General features: G+C 50.3%; 1 protein-coding gene across 1 annotated transcript; it reads right to left on the reverse strand.

The window, feature by feature from the left end:
* Positions 1-772: 772 nt before the first annotated feature.
* Positions 773-19,572, reverse strand: ZIC5 (Zic family member 5). The gene is made up of 2 exons (XM_082366118.1): positions 13,592-19,572; positions 773-9,129 (listed from the first exon to the last, which is right to left on the reverse strand). The coding sequence occupies exons 1-2, from the start codon at positions 15,108-15,110 to the stop codon at positions 8,687-8,689; spliced, it is 1,962 nt and encodes a 653-aa protein (XP_082222244.1). The 5' UTR covers positions 15,111-19,572; the 3' UTR covers positions 773-8,686.
* Positions 19,573-19,822: the final 250 nt, after the last annotated feature.

A 19,822-nucleotide genomic window follows, 5' to 3' on the forward strand; every position in this document is an offset into this window, starting at 1 on the left:
TGCTTGCACAACTCCGCCAACCCCGCTGGGACCCGGGCCGCGGGCTTGGGGGAGAGAACGCGCTCCTCGCTGCTAATTACAAATAAATGATGATGTGCTCACTAAGTAATTGATTTAATGAAGTTCCTATGAAACTATTAAACCCGGGTGGAGGTCAGGCTGGAGGCGCCCCAGAGCGCCCATTGTGGGCTGTTTAACTCCACCAGGCTCCGCGGAAAGACATCGGGGCTAATAGGTGAAGTCACAGCTGCTCGCGCTGACTTCTTGGAGCGCCCGGCCGGCCGCGGGCACCCTCGCGCCCTCCTCCTGTCGCGCCCTCTTGCCCCGCCGCCCGCGCCCCGCGCCGGCCAGCTTACCCACGCCACTCCCAGCCCCGCCGCCAGCTCCCGAGGGCCTCTCCAAAGGGATCCCGGGTCTCGTTAAGAGCGGGAAGTTGAGCACTGAACTTGTGCGCCCCGCCAGCAGTCGGCGGCGTCCACCGCCTCCCACCCCCCTCCTCACCCCACCCCCGCCACTTCGTGCAGGAACTTCAGCCAGTGTGCCACGCAGGGTGCTCGCGCGCTCTTGGCAAGGTGCCTGGAGCCCGGGCGTGTGCCCAGTGCACGGGCTGGGGCGGGGGCGCGCGGGGGGGGGGGTGAGTTGAGCGTGTGTGTCTCTGTGTGCGCGCGCGCGCTGGACAGTGTGTTCCGGGCCAAAACGCCATGTTTTTGCATCCCTTACCCTGACCTGGGGCCTGTTCGTGCAAAGAAGTAGTAGAGGTAGGGAGAAAGGGACCGAAGAAAGAGAGGCAAGAAAGATCACCCAGGTCAGCGGCTGAGCATGTGAGCGCCAGTCTTAGGTTTTGCAGACCTGCTGCCGGAGGGGGCGGGGGTCGTTCTGGCACAGCCCTCTCTTCTCCCCACCGCCCACCTCGGCCAGCGTCCAGACCCTGCCAGGCGGTTCCCCACCCTAGAGCGACACCTCCAGCTCCCAATGGGGCAGAGGGTGTAGGCCGCAGGCCCGAGTCTCTAGTCAGACAGATTCGAGCTACCCACCCCCAACCCCTGTCTTAACAGAGCCCCGCCCGGCCGGAACTGCTTCTCCTGCAGGATGGCTCTCGGTGGGAAATGTGACCTCTCCTTATCCAGGAGGCCCAGGGAGCCTTGAGGGGACACATCCTGAGAAGGAGAATCAGACATGCAAATGAATCTAGAGTTAAGGGTGCTAAACCCCTGTAGGGGCAGCAAGGGTCAAAATCAATCTCTCTCTCTCTCTCTGTCTCTGTCTCTCTGTCTCTGTCTCTCTCTCTCTCTCTCACACACACACACACACACACACACACACAGAGGAAACAGCATTTGACTGCGTTTCTCCCCACCTCCAAGGGACCTTGTGATAAGAGAAGGCCCATGTCCATCTGGAACTCCACACCAGGAGACAGGGGCTCCCATGGGGGATTCTGGCTGCAGAAATCAATCTGCCAGGGTATTCTGCACCCTTCTACCCAGCCAAGTCTTGTCTCTCCTCATCAAGAATTGATAGTTAGCAGAGAGTTTCTTAAAGCATGCATTGCATTTATGCCACAGTTAGTTGGCAGTAAGCTTCATTCCTTTTTTTTTTTTTTTTTTAATGTTAGGAATTTCCAGCTGCTGAAACCAACTTCCATTTGATTTTGAATCAAATGCTTGGCATTGGGGAGAAGGGGATCTTTTGGCGTGGTTGTTGGCACCCTTAAACAGAGCTCCACCCCTGTCTGGGTCTTCAGTCTCAGTGAAGGTCTCAACTTCCCACTCTTCGCCCCGGGAAACTGACAAAAATCTCTTGAGTCTTGCCTGAGGTCTCAGTTTCACCGTCTGTAAAATTGGATGGGAGGTTCTTGGCTGAGGCCCTATGGGCTTTATTTGTGATCTGTGAAGGGACATGAGGGGGTTGGAGGAAGCCAGGAAAGAAGCCGGTTTGCGCCAAGCCTTTGTCTTTCTTTGTAGAAGCTACTCCCTTTGTAAAATAACGCCCCGCCAGACTACCTAATAGATTTTTGCAGGGCTGGGGTTTAAATTGCCCCCACGCAGGAGCAGACGAGAGCGGGTGGGTGTTCCAGCCCAGCGAGTCCCGCGTGGCCCTTGTTTGCTAAACAACACTATCCAAAATGTGCCAAAAGCAGTGCACGCCGGCGGCGGGCTCTCCTCCCCGGCCCAGGGCAGATGTTCCCATTTTGTTCCCGCCTCCCCTCCCCTCACCACAGCCCCTGGTATTTCTTTAACGCCTGCTGCTGCCTGCATCCCTGCTGCCCTTAATGTAGGATGGGCCCTTCTCTTCAGCCTCCAAATGAGAAGTGACATTTGCACTCGGCTCAGCCAACGCGTGAGCAGAGAGCAGGGACACAGGCCCATTGACCGAGCGCGGCCGAGGGGCCGGCGGGCTCGGCGGCATCCGAAGCTGCCTTAATTAATACCATCTTAACTAGTCCAGCAGCCACCGAAGACAAAGTTGAAGAAAGACTTTAAGGCTGAGTGCCCCTCGACAAGCTCTTTTTCCCCGTGTCATTCAATATTTAATGCGCCCGCTTCTAATGCTACTACTGGTGTTCCTTTCTCAGCAAGGACATTATTTTTTCACGGTGCCCATAGCCAGGGAAAGCCCTTTAGGCAAAGAAAATCAAAATGTTTGTTGTTTTGGATGACTTATAACTCTTGTTTAACACAAGCACTTTCAGGCAAGTATAACAGGCGCAGCCCCCAAAGCAAACAACACAGTCCTTGTGACAGAGTCGGACACAAAAAGCACATTGTCTTGCGGACTACCTCCTTTCTCTGGTGCTAGATGGGGGCCTGTCTCCGAGTGAACACCACGATGCCATTTCACTTTTGAACTATTGTTTTTGAGTTATGCCATGTGGTCAAAAGGAGCGAGAAGGGAGTTGTTTCCAGGCTCATAAGACAAACGAGTTGCCTTTTCATGGAAATCCCCCCGCGATCCTTGAAAACGGAGTTTAAATGTCACCTCCGCCTTTCTAATGGGCACAGGGCTGGAGGCGACCCTTCAAAGCGCCTGGGTGATAAACGACCCTTATTAAATATGGCCGGGGCTGCTGGGAACGTCCCGCGCCCGGCCAGCGCACGGAAGAGCGCCCCTCACTGGAGGGCCCTTGAGAGGCCGGAACCTCCCCTACCTCCGAGAGAAGCCGGGCGGCCGAGGCCCCGACCCAGGCTCGCGGGTCGGCGTGCGGGTGGGGAGCCCCGGTGAGGGGCGGGGGGACCAGTTGTAAGACAACTTCTTATCTGCCGTCCCCAACACGCCCGTGCTCCCCCATCCCCGGAGACTCGGCGTGAAAGCTTGGTGCGTTTCCCCCTGACTTCTTTTTGTCCGTTGCCGAGTGGCGTCTGCAAGTCTGAGCTGCAAAGTTACTGATTTGCAGGCTGCATGTTAAGGCAGCCCATGTAAGTAATTTCTCCGGGCACCCCAGCAAAGGAGAACAAATCGCTGACAAAGGCGAGCGCGTTCGATTCAGCGGCGTCGTTAAGGCAACCCCAAAGTATTCCTCCTATAATAAGTTCCACTTCAAAGGGTTTCTCATTCAGCGGTGACTGCTTCGCACTTTTATTAAGTCCGGGCTTTTTCACTCGGAGGAATCATCTGTTTGGTTATTTTTCATCGTGTTTATTTTTCACCATTCACACAGTACTTGTATTAAATAAACAAAGAACAATCGCTCTGCAAATAAAAGTACTTAGGTGGGGAGAGAAGGAAGAGGAGCTGGGGCTGGGGCGCTCCTGCCCCTCTCCCCCCTCTTCTGACATCACTGACCCCCATCCCCACTCGCCTTTCTCTCCTCTCGTCATTCTTTCTCCTTTCTCTCAAGCTGGGAGGTTCTGAGGGGGAATCTTAACAAAAAGTGGATGGAAGGACATACACATGTATTGCACGTAATACATATAGTATTACATCTATGTAATGTGATATGTAATATATATTTCTGATCAGCTGAGAATCGACTGAGCTAACTTGGCGTGAAAGGAAAGGTCACTGCAACTGTATCTTAATAGAGTGTCTCGAATCACTGCGGACCCTCTGCCAGAGACTCCCCTGGCCCTGCCCATTGCCATAGCAATGCCTACGCTCCGTGTGGATGTACCATAAAAGCAGTACTTTGAATTTCAAAGAACACGCCTTTGAACTTCTCCGTGCCTGATTACGCACTCGCGGTGCGTGTGAATGTGTGCTCCTGAGTGTTTGTGCGTGGGCGTAGGGGTGGGGGTGACAGAGTATGAGTTGCTGTGAGTTTTTGTTCACTGGAGGGCAAGTGTGCTGGCAACCCCATGGCCGTCTCACCGTGGGCCTCCTTCGCCAACCCTACAGCCCTGGAAGGGTGGGTTTCCTGGCCATGAGTCTATTTTGGTAGACTACGGGTGGGTGTTTGGGCCAGCGGGCAGTGTGATGTGACAGGCTGAAAGCATTACTACGTGTCTGGATTGTTTTGTTTCCCGTGTTCAGCTTTCCTTTCCTCTGACTTAAAGTGGTCACTTGAGAAATCAGTTTGTCTCCGCAGCCCCCTCCACAGTAGTACTTCCTAGCCAAACTGGAATAACAAATACTTCAGGTAAACATCTCTTGTCCCCTTTCACAGAGGAAGAGATAGGCATATAGATAGATAGATAGATAGATAGATAGATAGACAGACAGACAGACAGACAGACCGATACATAGGGAGACAGGGAGATAGAGAGACAGAACCACTGTGGTTTCCAAAAGCTTCCACAAAATACAAGATATAAATGGCAAAACTGCAATGTCACAGATAATTGGGCCTTAGCTTTCAAGGAGTTTGGGCCTCCTCTTTTCCTGTCTCCAGGGTTATCCCTCTTGGGTGGCCATCTCCAACTCCTTAAAAGAATATAATTCCCACCCTCAAGCTCTTTCTCAATACTTTAGATTTTAGGAGCATTAGTTTTACCAAAGAACATCCTGAATGGGGGAAAATATACATAAACTACAAATAATCATGTGTTTGGAGATCCTCCTAGCCTGGAAAACAAAGGTAGATGATTTAAACAGTGTTTGCAAGGGCCCCAAGGGCCACGTTTTGCCTAGGAAGATGAAGTCTTTGATGATAGCCAACTTAGTGTCAATAAGTGGCTTTCTTTGAGACATATTCAGATGGGAACGTCTTGCTTGCCAATTGCCATAGAAATCTTAACACACCATGAAGATTGTCCAAGCGCCAAGCCTTCCGTTCTGGACTAAATTACTTTGAAGTGGCGCAGGACGAGCAGTGGTCAATTTTAACTCTATAGACTGGACAGAGAACGCTGGGAGTGGGAGATTGTGCGTTTTAAAGCAGAAAATAAGAAGGGGAAACTTGTTTTATACACTCTATACAAGGTTCTGCTCATTGTCAGATATCTTTTATCTTTTATATTTCCCATGAATGATTCATGTCTTGGTGGCTTTGTGTCACCCTTCTTTTCACGAGAATCTTCATTAGAGAGCTCTAAGTTTTCCCATTGATGGGGGCCTTCATTTATGCGTGTTTTTCTCCTTCGTGTGCTGGTTATTGTCACCTGGCTTCAAACAACCCTTTGCAACCTGTTTCACCTTTAATACATTTAACAAACCTGACTTTAAAAAATCGCTATAACCCTTTGGAGAACTGTTTATTGACATCACTACCAGTTGTTTTTAACTACTTGCCTTTTATCAGCTTTGTATCAGCCAACCTAAAAACAAGCAAGTGTTCAGCCTTGTTTATGTGGATAGCCAATCGCATTACTTTAAGCCGCTTGGGCATTTTGTTGCCATGAAGCTCATTTCTCCTTAACACCTGCCCCAAAATGCTAAGTTACTTATCTCCACTCAACTTCCAAATAAACCACAGTAAAATTGGGTTCTGATCCTATCACCTGATACACGAGGTGTTTGATGCCCACTACACAACTTCACTCAGGATGTGTTTAACTCCATACCCATCTTAGCTCTTGATTCTGCTTTCATCTTCTTTGTGTCTGGAAACGTCTCACTGTCCCTTTCTCTATCTTTTCCTCGTTCTTTTTCACCCTTTTTCTTTAGAGGCTGGGCAGCAAAGAAATACTAAAATTTGCTTTTCAGCTCTCCACTGATTAGGATCACTAAGGATATTACTTATCTTAACAAATGAATGCAGTAACCCCTAAGATTTATGCTACCGTTCTGTGCAACCTGCAGGGCTTAGTCTTCATAAATATACTGTACTTTCTAGATTAGATTGTAAATTAGACCAAGCTGTTAAAATATTTCATTGCTTGGGGAGGGTGAAGAAATAGAGATCAAGGGAAGAGAACCTTCTGATTACTACATGAGCAACCTGTTCTGTCTGGAAGAGAATGGCAGAGATGTGCCATCACGTAAAACGTAAGCAATACATATGAAGAATACCCTTTATTAAATTTTTTACTTCATAATCATTCTTGCTTTCTATTGGAGGTACACATTTTAAGTTTTTATTTTAGGTGTATCAGGAACCAATAAATCTGTGGCAGAGAGTTAACCAATGCATGGCAAAATACATAAAATACATATTCCTTTGTTTCATAATAAATAAACCTGTAGCATAATAAAGAATAGTGCAAACTGCCATTGAAAAAGTTGTATAAATAAAACAAATTATAAATCAGGAATATTTTGTTCGAATAAGTTTACGATACATAAATTATCCCCCCAAAGTTCACACCTCATCTTATTTTGTCTATTTGAAAGAGCTTTGAAAGTGAATAATATGAAAATCAAATAAACTTTTAAAATGTAGAATTATTTTATATTCAAGTTTTATGGTCTTTTTCTTTATAAAGGAGGGTCTGCATGTTTCATATTCACCGTAACAAACTGAAGACAACATTGAAAGGCTTTCAAAGTGACAGCACCATGCACTGTACTAGTAATAGAATATATCTATAAACTATATATAATCTCATCAACACAATGCAAAAGAGACATGCAGGAAGAGTCCTGGTTTTCACATTACGTTGTTCATTCAAGTAAGCTTAAAAATATACTTTCCCATTTTCTTTCCTTTTTTTAAAATAAATCGTAGATCATAAATGACAATCTTTCACCAAAATGTATAATATAATTCTTTGGTGTGCTTTGAACTCTTCCAGGAAAAAAAAAGGATGATGTCTGAAAATAAATTAATTCAACTGTACAAATAGTGTTCACATACAAGTTATTAACAACGACAAGAGTACATCAACCACTCACAGCACACAAAACAAATTTCTACAAACCCTGGGAAGGGGGTGTCTTCAGGGTCTCTGAGGATAAATTAGTGCTCTTTAGTATATCTGTATGATGTTTATGATGGACTGCGTTTTGCACACGAGATGTGTTGTACCAACCGAAAATAAATTGACTAAGAGTTACTGTCCTAGGTCCTTGACCTTTTTTGTCCTAGCTTGACAGCTCTGGCAAAGGTCACACATTCATCAGTGTTTGGTGGTAACTATAAACCTTTTAAAAATTTTAATATGTATAGCAACTCCCTCCCCTCTTTTAATGTAAATCATACACTGTCATTTGCAAGTGGGACAGAGTTCCGCGTGCTCAGGTGGAAGAAAATGCATTAAAATGCAATTTCCGGCACTGAAAAATAAAGATTTTTTAAAAGGTCGATACAACAGTATAAAAGAGAGATTGCCCTGTTTGTAAAACAACAGCCTTCCCCAAAAAATAGGCATGTTGCCAACATCACACCTCCTTACACTTGCCTGTTAATATTGGCATCCCAAAGAACTTATGATCTAAAACATAATCTCTTTATTACACAAGAAGTTTGGACAGAGTAAAGAGGCAGGCTCTGAGATTCCAGATTAAAAAAAAAAGAGGAAAAAGCAAGCACTTGAATTTCTTCTATTTTATAAAATATCACAGTTTCACAGTTGTCTACCGCAGCAGCTTTTTCTTCTCTCCACTGTTGCTGGAACAATCATGGTAGCACAATATATGGAGATGTACTAGGTTGCTGCATCTTTTAAAAAAAAAAAATCATACAAGCAGGGTACTGAAGAAATAATCCTGTATAAAAATACAGTGTTAAGGTGAGATCAGTAATAAAAGAGTGGAAATTAAAAATTACAAGTATTAGAACTTAAAGGGTTTTTACAAATATTTTTGGACACAGGTACAGTCCAAGATCTGTTGGCAATGCAGCAAGTGTGTGGTTTACAATCAAGAGGCCTTTGCAGAATTAGGGCCCAAGCAGGAGGCAGAGAGGCTCCAGAGAAGCCCATGATGGTGTCAAAGGCGTTCGTGAGGCACTCCAGGAAATGCAAAGGGCCTTGGTGCTGTGTTGAGTTCTGACTTAACGCTCTTTCTCTCACCCTTGTAAAAACTATATATATGGCATTGACAGTGTGTGTCTCGATTCACTAATCTCTCCATTCATTTTCCATGGTACAATCTGCTCTCAGTCCTGTGCCCCTGCAACACACAAGTCCAGCTTGGTTGGGTTTTTTTGTTTGTTTTCTAAGGGGAAGAAAAAAAAAAACCCAAATATCTTAATTAAATTAATTAAATGTACAAACACCATAGGGTTTCATACTGAATAAATAGGGCTAATTAGACCCGGTGGCAAGTCTGAGTCACGAGTTTGTCTCAGCCTCGGCATTGTCTCAGGTTAGGATACGGTCCAAGGGCTCCCACTTATTATTGTACTTATTATTATTATTACTAATAAAATCTAATGTATGGTCCGCACGCCTTCAGAGTTCCGGTACATCTCCTCATCGTCAGACTCAGAAGTGGTTCCACTGCTGGAAGGGGTGTGGAGGTGACTGGGGACCCCACTGGGCTGGCAAACGTACCACTCATTGAGGTTGGTCACTTGAGGGGACAGAGTGCTCGAGCGACTCCTGGCTGGGTCCAGCACAGGGGACAAGGGGGCACCCACTGGAGTCCCCACCGATGAGTAGCCCAGGGCTCCTGGAGAGGGTGGTGAGGACTTGCAGTGAATCTTCATGTGCTTCCTCAGCGAGCTCGGGTGGGTGTAGGATTTGTCACAGCCTCGGATCTTGCAGTAGTAGGGCTTGTCACTGGTGTGGACGTGGGAATGTTTCTTTCGGTCACTGCTGTTGGCAAACTTCCTGTCACAGCCATCAAATTCACATTTGAAAGGCTTTTCCCCTGCAATAAAACATAGGAAAGGTTAACAAGTGCTTTTCAGAGACCTCTCACTTGAGAGAGAAATCTTAGAGCAGACATGAGGGTGCATCTTCCCATCCTCTTGAAGACCAACTCCCAGCCTAACTCCTAATTCCCATGTTCCAGGATGCAACAGGGAAGGGATACTGGGGGGATGGGCCTGGTGTCCCCTGGCCTGGAGGCTCTTCTTGGACCTGGGCTTGCTAGAGGCTGGATGTCAACCCCGAAGTACCATAGGGGTCGAGATGAGAATGGCTAGAGCATGGTCCAGGCTCTAACACTGAAATCCAGCTAGGACCCAGATTCCCACATCCTTGTTCCCCTCAGGGTCTATACACACAAAAATTCAAGCCGATCCCCTGTCAAGATAAATGCTGATAAAATACTTGCAAAGCCACAGCTTGGGTGAAGACCGTAAGAAAAAGAGAAAAAAGATAAACACGCATTCTCAATTAAAAGTAAACTGGGGGTGATGCAGTAAAATTATAATAATGGCATTTTGTTTCAGAGTGTTCCCCAGGATTTCACTGATGGGAAAGGAAAGGAAATACACCAAAATCCTGTTCTCTCCAGAAATAAAGACATCTGTGAAAAACATGATCCCACCACTAGATTTTTTACAAGCCTAGCTGGGCAGAGAATAGGCTGTTGCCCTCTTCGTTCTACCAGCTTTCCTCACAACTTGCTGGGCAGTTGAGACCCTAGAGGAACAGAACCTTAACAAACGTTAATAAAGGCTACAAGCCTCAGCCAGAACCTGGCATCCCCTGATGGCATAAGCAGACTTCTTATTCTAACATTGTTTAATAATCAAAAAAGATCAACTGTTTACCAGAGTCTTTGGGCCCATTGCCCCTTTAAGCTGCCCTATCCACCCCAGGAGCACAGGGCCTTTCAACACAAGCCCCCAGGTCCAGGTAGTAGAAATGCTCAGTAAGACAAGATATTCAGCCACACTACACCTCGGTATTAAAAAGCAGAAACAGGAAGACAGCAGGTAACAGTATGAATTTTCCCCCTCACCTTAGTATCCATGAACTTGATGTATTTGAGTCCATAACTGAACATGTTATCTCATACATATTGTGGTATAATAAATATATTCCTTATCTTTAAATGATTTTAAAAATAGTTGAATTTCTCTACATTTCAGCAGCTACTCTGGTGACACACAAGGTATGGTCTTTTCCTTGGTTTTTGACAATTTATTTTTTAAAAAGCCAAACAACTATTAAGACAGCTTAGTGTACATAAATTTCTGTGGTGGACTTTCCTGTACAAATATTTCAGTGTAATTTCCTCTTTTTTAATTTCATCAATGCTAACTGCTTCAATGCCAGAGTACGTTAGCACATCTGAAAGTATTCAGATGCCTGGAATATAACTTATACTACCTGGAAATATTGTTTAAAAACAAAATTAAATATTATCATTTAATATTTATAATATATTTATATTATTTAATATACCTCCTGCCTTGGGCCATAAAGAGAGGGAAAAACACAACATAATGCAATGATAATCACAACCTTTAAAAACTCTCTGTAGAGAGGCTGCAACAAAAACAGTTAATCGAGTTTTATCAAAACACTGGTTATCTGTCCTGATTTCTACATTCCACTTTAAGTTGGATAATACTAATTTAATGTAGCGTTCTTCCAAAAACAATTATAATCAGCTTTTCTTCAACATGGAGGTTTAAGTAATTTTATTCACCCTATGCAAATGTGCAATGTTGCTTTTTAGACTTCTCATGTTTCTGCACAAGCTAAGTATCTCGGATCGTGCAGAATAAACGGCTTGGACATTGCTGGCTCCACCACTGCACATGTTTAAAGAGAAGCATTAAGAATCAGACCCAGAAAAGGCAGATACGGAGTGGAAAGAAAGGTAGAAATGCAGGGATAAAGGAGACATGGAAGAAGAAAGTAGAAAAAAATGGAAAGGGTGATAGAATTGCCTATTTTATTCGGGGGGGGGCCTACGTATGGGGAGGGGGGCAGTTAGCAAATTCTCCCTGCCTAGAAAGGGTGAGAGACCCTAGTGTTTACACTTCAGATTCTGACAGAGGGATCACGTCAGAATTTAACTACTTACAGAGTTTTAGAGAGTGAAGGAAGCTACGTGTGAGAACTCGAGTCCAGCCCAGAGGAAGGTTATAAATGGAATTGGGGGCACGTGGGTCAGGAAATGGGCCTTCAGGAGTGGCCGGGGATTATTCCCTTTGATCAAGCCGTTCTGGGATCCCGGGTAACCCCCAAAAAGGGAGAGCGTTGTGATGGGGCAGGGAGTCCGGCCTGGCCTTTCTCTGGACACAGTGCTCAGTAGCTTAGCGGCCCAGGAACGGCCCAAAACCCTCGACGCGGGTCTGAGCATCAACGCCAGAGCGCTCGCATCCCTGCCCGAGGGGACCCGGCGAGGCCCACGCAGCCGCCGCGAGCCAGGCGGGAATGCAACCTTGCGCACAAGGAACCCGAAAACAAAACAGCCCCGGGTTCCCTCGGCGCCCGGGTCTCCGCCCCCGGCAGCACGCGCGCACGCCGCCTTGGGGCCCGCCCTCGAGGGGGGCGGGAGGCTGCCTGTCCCCGGGGGCCGGAGAGCCGACACCCGGTCAGCTGCCGCGCAGTCAATTTCCAGTTCCTTGCCTGACCCGGGCGGAAACGGCCCTCAGCTCTGGGCAGCCCCCCTGCCCGCCAAGGGAAGATCCACTCCCCTCCGAGGCCTGGAAATGCGGGAAGGGCCAGAGGTCGCGGGCTCCACTTTTAGGGGTTCCCTTTGGGGGCGACTTCACTTCCCGCGCCCCGCGCGCCCCGCTCACAGCCCCAGGCCCCTGTCCCGTCGGCAAGTGCTGGGCACGGGGGCCAGCAGCTGGCTTAGCGGGCCAGAGAGTTTTTACCGAGAGTCTTGCGGGACGCTTCCTTTTGGCAAAATCATTAAGTCGGACTGATCCCGATTAGAAAAGAAAGGGGCTGGCAAACGGAACTCGGGGGAAAACGCGCTCCCAGCCGGTCAGCGGGCCAGTCCGCAGGAGGCCTGTCAGGTACCGGCGACAGAAGCAAGGCCCGGGGCTCCAGCCTCGGGCCCCCGGACCCGGCTTCCCACGCAGATCCCCCTCACCACCCCCCCCCCCGCCAGTGGCCTCGGCCCCGGCCGCTGGCCAGGCGTTGCGGCCCACGCCCGGCGGCTGCCTCCTCGTCGTCGCCGCGCCGATAAATCAGCCAAGTAATTACTGAATGTAAACTCTAGTTACTTAAGTGTCCTCCGAGGGGTAATATTGTCTGTCCCTATAAATCCCGACTGCGCTCGCGCTCATCAGCGTTTCTGCCCAGCACGCTCGTCCGTTCCAAGGGGCACACGGCCCACAGACGCCGCGCCACGCCCCAGGCCGCGGCCGTGGCACCCCCCTACGGCAGGGCTCGGGGTGGGGGCGGGAGGGCCCCCCAGGGTGCCGGGGTCTCCTCCCAAGTCCCACGGGGGGGGGGGAGGCCCCAACGACCGCGGGAGACTCTGCAGCTCGCCCTGTCCTCCTCCAAGGAGAACCTTCCTTCAAAGGACAGAACCCAATTTCTCCAGCACCCTCTAGGGCATGTGTGATAAACTGTGTGACAGCGCGTGTGAGTACAGGTGTATATGAAGGTGTGTAAATGAGTATGATTGTGTCATCAGGACATAGGGACATCCCAGCGATGAGGGAGGGGTGTATGAGGGTATATGGGTGTGTGAAGTTGTTCGTGTGATGTGTGTGTGCACGTGAAGGTGTACTGTGGGGTGTGTAAAGGTGGGCGAGTGTGTGTACGTGTGTGTAGGGGGAAGGTCCCCGGGAGCCCGAGGGCGCATTACTTTCGCATTTTGCACCCCGCCCCGGAGGGACAGGGCCCCCTCTCCCCTCCAGGAGGGGCCACACCGAGCTGGGCCTCGCGGCCCCAATACCGCAGCAAATCCCACGCGCCCCTCGCACGCCCGCTCTTTGGAGCACGGCGACCGCGCGGGGCCTGACATCCGATGCGGAGGGAAGAGCCGCCAGGGCGGCTCCGGCCCTCCTTCCCCATCGCCCTCCCCAAGTTCCCGGGGCCGGGCGGAAGGGGGCTGCCGACCGTCCTGGGCGCCTTCCTGCTCCGGCGGCGGCTGCTTCTGCTCCGGGGCGGCGGCGGCGGCGGCTGGAGCGCGTTGCCGGTCCCGGCGGAGGGGCTGCGGGAGCGCTGGAGACTCCACCGTGTGGGAACCCAGCGCGGGGCCTGTGTGTGCTATCGAATTACTTATTCATAGAAAAAAAGGGGGGAGAGAAAAAAAAGAAGTCACATGTCCGGGTTATACGTATGCGAAGAGAAGCAGCAGAAAGAGGAAAAAATTAAGGCGAGCAGGAGGAGGAGGAAGAGAAGCAGCGGCAGAAGCGGCGGCGGCGCGGGAGGCGGCGGCGGCGGCGCGGCCGGGGACAGACACCCACCTGTATGAGTGCGCTTGTGGATCTTGAGGTTCTCGGAGCGCGCGAAGACCTTGCCGCAGCCCGGGAAGGGGCAGGGGAAGGGCTTCTCGCCGGTGTGCACGCGGATGTGGTTGATGAGCTTGTATTTGGCCTTGAAGGGCTTGCCCTCGCGCGGACAGTCCTCCCAGAAGCAGACGTGGCTGCTTTGCTCGGGGCCGCCCACGTGCTCCACCGTGACGTGGTTCACCAGCTCGTGCATGGTGCCGAAAGTTTTGGAGCAGGGCTTGGCGCCGCCGGCCGGGGGCGGGGGCGGCGGCGGCCCGGCCAGCTCCTCGGGGTCGATCCACTTGCAGATGAGCTCCTGCTTGATTGGCTGCCGCATGTAGCGCAGGAAGGCCCCGGCCGCCCCTGGGAGGTGGGGGTGGTGCTGGTGCGGGTGCTGCGCGGGCGCGGGCGGCGGTGGCGGCGCCGGGGGCGGCGCGTGGTGTTGCAGGTGGGGCCCGGGTCCGGCCGCCGCGGCAGCAGCCGCCGCCGCCAGGTTCAGGTTTAAGTTCACTGCTCCGTAGCCATGCAGGGCGGCGGCTGCAGCGGCCGCCACCGCACCGTAGTGCGCATCCCCTGAGCGCGGCGCGAAGGGCGGCTCCCCGCGGCCGTACAGCTCAGCCGCCGCGGCTGCCGCCGCTGCCGCCAGCCCCAGGCGCATCTGGCCGTTGAGCGGGTGCGGGTGGCCGCCGGGGCCTCCCGGCGTGTCGTGCAGCGAGGGAAAGAGCGCCGGACCCCCGCCGCCGCTGCCGTCCGGGCCAGCGTAGGTGCCGCTGGCCGAGATGAACATGCCGGCCGAGTGGGGAGGCGGGGCCGAGTGCTGGGGGGAGCCGGTGCCGGACCGCTGCTCCCCTCCGAGCGGGGCCCCGTGCATGGCCGCCGCGGGGGCCGTGGCGGAAAGGTCCCTCCGGAGGACGAAGTCCCTGCTGTGGCCTTTGCCGCTGCTGCCGCCGCCGCCACTGTTGGTGGTGGTGTAGCCCGAGAGGCCAGGAGGAGGGGGAGGGGGTGAAGGGGAGGGAGGAAGAGGAGGGGCTGGGGGCGGGGGCGCGGGCGCGGAAGACTGCACGCTACCGCTACCCCCGCCGCCTGGGTAGGTGCCGGCGCCCGGGTGCGTGACCGAGGCTGCAGCGCGGGCGGTGGCCGCTGGGGCATCGGGCTGTGCCGGGAGCGCCTGGGAGGGAGGGCTGAGGCTGAGCGCGCTCGCCTGGGCCATGTGCTCGGGTCCGAGCGGAGTGATGGCCACGCCGGGGTCAGCGCCCAGGTCCCGAGGGCGGAGGTGCCCGGCTGCGGCGCGGAGTTGGGAGTGGGCGGGCGCGCTGGCCAGCGCCGGGAAGCCTGTCATATTCTGAAGTGGCCTGGCCTGAGCCGTTGCCAAATCCGCTAATCTCAGCGCTGGCGGGTTCCTCTTGCTCAAAGGGGTCTCCATCAGAACTACACAATCAGACTCATAGACCCTCACTGGGGGGACTTTTTTCCCTCTGCCCGCCTTCAGAAACATGTATATGTTAGGCGCTCTTTAACTTCTTTGTCCTGGCCTCCTAACTCTGCTTATTCCCGTTCCCACTCTGTCCTCCAGCGATTGGCAGAGCGAACACCACATTTGAGCTGCGCAGTGGGACCGAGATTTTGGAAATAGCAAGGGTGGGATTGGAGGGAGCCGCGTGATTGGCAGCAGCCGCGGCTGACCGATTGGCTCCCTTTCAGGCTCAGCGGGCATCCGCCCCTGTGCTCGCGGCCGCCTTCGCTTTCGCTTCGCGCCCCTTCCTCTCCAGGAGCCCTGCGTCCCCGCCTCCCCGGGGATTCCCAAGTTGCACTTGCAGAAAGTTTGCGCTGGGCCTGCGCGCGCAGCGCCCCGCGTTCCCATGACGCGCCTTGCGGTGAACGTGCGCCGGCACGCGGCCGAAGGGCGCCTGGAGGCTCTGGGCTGGGGACCCCCCGGGGAGCAAAAGGCGGGGGGAGCCCCCCAATTCAAAAGCCTTCGCTCACTGCACGCAGCGTCCCTTCCCTTGGAAGAGCTCCGAGCTGCTGACGGGGGAGGAGGGTGAACAGATGTATGCCCGTCACCCTACTCGTAGAGGTGGTGCTAGAAACTTCTTATTTGGGAAGGACAGTCAATCTGCCGAGCGCTCACAGAGGGCGCACAGACAGTAGACGGAATGAGGAAGGATATTAAAATCCTATTGGTTGCAAAACACCAGGTGAAGTCAAAATAAATCTTTCCCAGAAGGAACCGTTTTACCTCGACTTTTTAGCTCATGGGATCCTTTTCAACATGGTTCAAAGGAGTTGGCTCGAAGTGTAATCTCACTGCTCATCGGTTCTAGATCTGCCACTTCCAATTAGATCTACCGGGGGCAAAAAACATCGGGCAGCGATTCTAACTTTGCTTCTCGGAGATAACAGTGGCAGGGCAGGCCAAACAGCATCTCTCCAGAGGGAAGCGGCTAAATAAACGATATCCTTTAAGCAGTTCTCCTTCCGGTCCAGAACGCACTCCACATGGGTGCCTCAGTTTCTTTGAAAGGACCACAAGTTAGAATTGATCCAATAAAATAATCATTTTATTGGATCAGTATCTTTGCGATTTATATGCTGATAGAATGACCTTTTATCCTGTTATTTTCTAATAAGCTCATCTAGCAGGAGAGATGTTTTACTTGAAAACCATAAAAACTGACTTCAAAAAAAAAAGTGAGCCCCATCCCTTTCAAGCGAGTTGCTATCAAATCTTTTTAAAAAGAGAAATAGGTCCTTGCATCACTTTGGGGGGGGGGGAGAAATGTGACATCCCTCACACTTTAGGGTCCTTACTGCCCCAGAGTGTCACTTCAGCTTTAACAAGAAAACACCTTAAAATTTTGCCATGTTCCATGATGCTCAAAAATTAAGCTCAGGGTTTTTAATTTTTATTTTGCTGCCCTAAATAAAATTATTTGGAAAAAAAAAGGATAATGACTAAAAAGTGTTTTTTTTTTCCCCTTTGGGATACAGTAAAACATGTTACCAACTTAATTCGTTTGCTGTCCAAGTTTTTTTTTTTTTTTTTTTAAAGACTACATAAAGCCATCATCTGCGAGATCGTCCTGAGAAGTGGTAAGAATTATTTTCAAAAGAGCTGATTCGATAGCCCATTTACACTGGTGCTAACAATGTTTAACAAGGAATTTCCCTGTGAGCCTTGGGAATGTCATTTCTCTTATAAAACTGACAAGCAAACAAAGAAAATAGTACAATCAAATTTCAAATGGGCATTTTCTTTTAGTTTCAATGAAGCTCAAATACGGGGAAATAAGAGAGGCATGAGTGCAAAAACAACGAAAAGTTTTTAATAAACAACAGTGACAAAATCCACATCTGTATTTGGAGAGGAAGAGTCCTTCCACAATTTTCAAAGACTTAAAAGGTCTCAAGCCACCTAGGCAAGGTGGAAGGAGGACTGTGTCATCTCTATGAATGCTTTATGGAGAAAGCATCATATGTGGAATTGTCACCACTGTCTTCATTTCCTCTCAGAACATTTCAAATATTTCCTTTATTTGAATTTTTTAGCAATAATCATCAATACTTCCATAATGGCAGCTTTGCGTTCAATCCTGCAGGTTATAAGTTGAAAACAAAACAAAACAGAAAGAATGAATAAAGAAAGAAGAAAATAAACCCAACCTAGCCTTTAATATACACTGTTGAGCATTTTTATTGTGCAGTAAAATGGGTACCTCCACCTCCTTCAAAATAGCTTTTCCTCAAAATTATAACTGCTTTGTTTTATTGAATTGCTGAAATTTAATGGTTTAATGGGTGAAGGCATGAAGGAAAGGCTGTAAAAATGTGAATAATGGTGCAGCAGAGCCGTGCGGAATCTGGAACCCGCCTCCTTGTACAACTCTTGTTAAACACAGCGTGATATGTATCTGTCATCTATTTAATATGTCTTAATTCAAATATAGCTCCCTGATCAATTTCTTTTTATGGAAGCTTTAAAAAAGAAAGACTTTTTAAGGAAATGTTAGAGATTTGAGTAGCGATTAGAAAGAGAGAGATTTACAAAGTGTGTTTAATGAATATTTGCAAATTTATGACCAAACTCCGACCCTAAAAAGATAATTGACTCAGGTAATCGACTTGAGATGCTAATTCTTAAAAGAAAGAACTGGGAGCAAAATTTCAATCAACACCAATAAGGCGCCAATAAACCGCCTGCCAATTAAACCTGAGAATAGGCCTAGCTAGATGGTCATCAGGAAGGCTCGCAGTGGATTTCCGGATTGCCTTTCTTTATAAAAGAGCTTTTTATTTTGTAGACGCGCTTTTTGTTATTGTGATGACCCGCCTGACCCCAGGTGCGCTGGTTCTTTTTCAAGCCATTTGGGAGCCAAATCAAAACCCCTTAACATCCCGAGTTTCTAAGGACCCAATAACTGTGTCACACTTCCTAAGTAAATACCAACAGTTTCCAGGACGTTGAAGAAAATAATAAACAGTAGTGTGGGTTTTGTTTTTTTTTTTTTTGGTTTTTTGTTTTTTTTTAAAGCAGGGGGCTGTAGAAGTCGTTATGCCAGTTCTCCTGTGGATTTAGCCCCGTATTTCCGCGGTGGTGCTGGTCGTTAGGGCGGATCCTCAAAACCCATGCCCTTGTCTGCACTTCTGCAGCGGAGGTGCTTATGTGGGGCAGCAACGTGACAATCCGTGGAAACGCCCTTTGTGGGGTCGACAGGTGCTCCTGGGGGAACATCGATTTCCGGCCTTCTCTGCTGCACCCCGAACCCCAACCGGCTCCCGGCCCCAAACAAAGGCGGGAAGAGGGTGGGGAGGGACAGTAAACGCCGAGCCGGCCCGAACCCGGCGGCCACGCCGCGCTCCGCTGCCAGGAGGCGGCAGAGCCCGGTCTCTGGGGATGCCCTGGCCGGCGCTCACGGCTTCCCGCTGCGCTGAGGTGGGTCTGCGGCTCCCCGGTGCCCTCCGTTCGTCCCTGAACACAGCCAAGTTTCCTTGCGATGGGTGTGGGCAATTAATAAACTCTAAGGGAAGTGAATTGGACATTTCCTGGCTTTTGAGCCTTTGTTTGATTGTTTCGGCAGGCGGGGGGAGGGGGTACGCTGGGGACAGTGAGGTGGACAAGAAAGGAGCTGGGGGACCCACCGAGCTGCCTTTTATTGCCTTTGCAATTGCTTTACGGCTCGCCCGTCCCGCGTGGTTTCCGCAAGGGCGGCCTCCTTGCAGAGGGTGCCCGGCGGGTTTGGAGAGCCTTGTGCCATCTGGGCTGCGCCAGAGGCAGGTTCAAGGGCGGAGAGGGTGCCCCGAGTCACCTGAGGGATCAGAGGACTTTTGTAGTCCAGCCCGAGGGCTCCAGTGGGTGCTCAACTGGGAGGAGGAGGGTAATCAGCTGACAATGAAAGAGGGAGTGGTGAGTCCTCTCTAAAGCCGGGGCGAGGTGAGCAAAGGGGCCCACAAAAACTGCATTTTAGTTGAGCTTTGACATGGCCGGAAGTGATGAGGGCTTTGGGTTCAAGGGCTTTTTCCCAAATCAAGCTCGCCAGGTGGCGACTAGGCAATGAGGTACCCGGCCACCTGCCCGGCTTGCACTCGGCAGGGACCAGATCCCCACCGTCTAGCCCTCACCACTGGTGACCTGACCTCGTGGGACCTGCGACCCAGCCCTGGGGCTTTGGGTGCCAGGAAGCACCGCGCAATTCTCAGCTCTCTGAGAGCTTCTCGGAGGGTTGCCTCTGTTTCCCGCCCTTCTGAGCCCGAGCTGAATCCTCAGACTCCACGGCTATGTGTGAGGCTAAGAGTAACCAAAAATGTGCTTCTTGATAAAGTTTTTGATCCCTGTCCCATGAACATGGACTTAATGAGGATTAAAAACAAAGCAAAACAAAAAAACCCAGAAGCTTGGGTTATGTGACCGTAATTGAAACGTTGGGGTTTGTTTGTTCGTTTGTTTTGGACACTCAAGAATTGGACTCATCCCATTTCCACCTGACCTTAGTGCTTAAAAGCCCTTGAAAAATTATGGCTCTCTTCACTTCCCCACTACGAAAAAATAAGTTGAGTAAAATTGACCTGTCATCAAATATTATCATTTGGTTATCAATCATTTTTACCCTCAGGGATGGGGGTTGTTGGAGAATGGCCTCTGACCCACGTTCAACAATTAAGATTGGTAATTTCTTGGGAAATGTCTAATTGTTGTCTTTTTAAAAATGCCTA

This window comes from Balaenoptera borealis, assembly GCF_965194805.1.
Source record: "Balaenoptera borealis genome assembly, chromosome: 18".
NCBI classification, from domain to species: domain Eukaryota; kingdom Metazoa; phylum Chordata; class Mammalia; order Artiodactyla; family Balaenopteridae; genus Balaenoptera; species Balaenoptera borealis.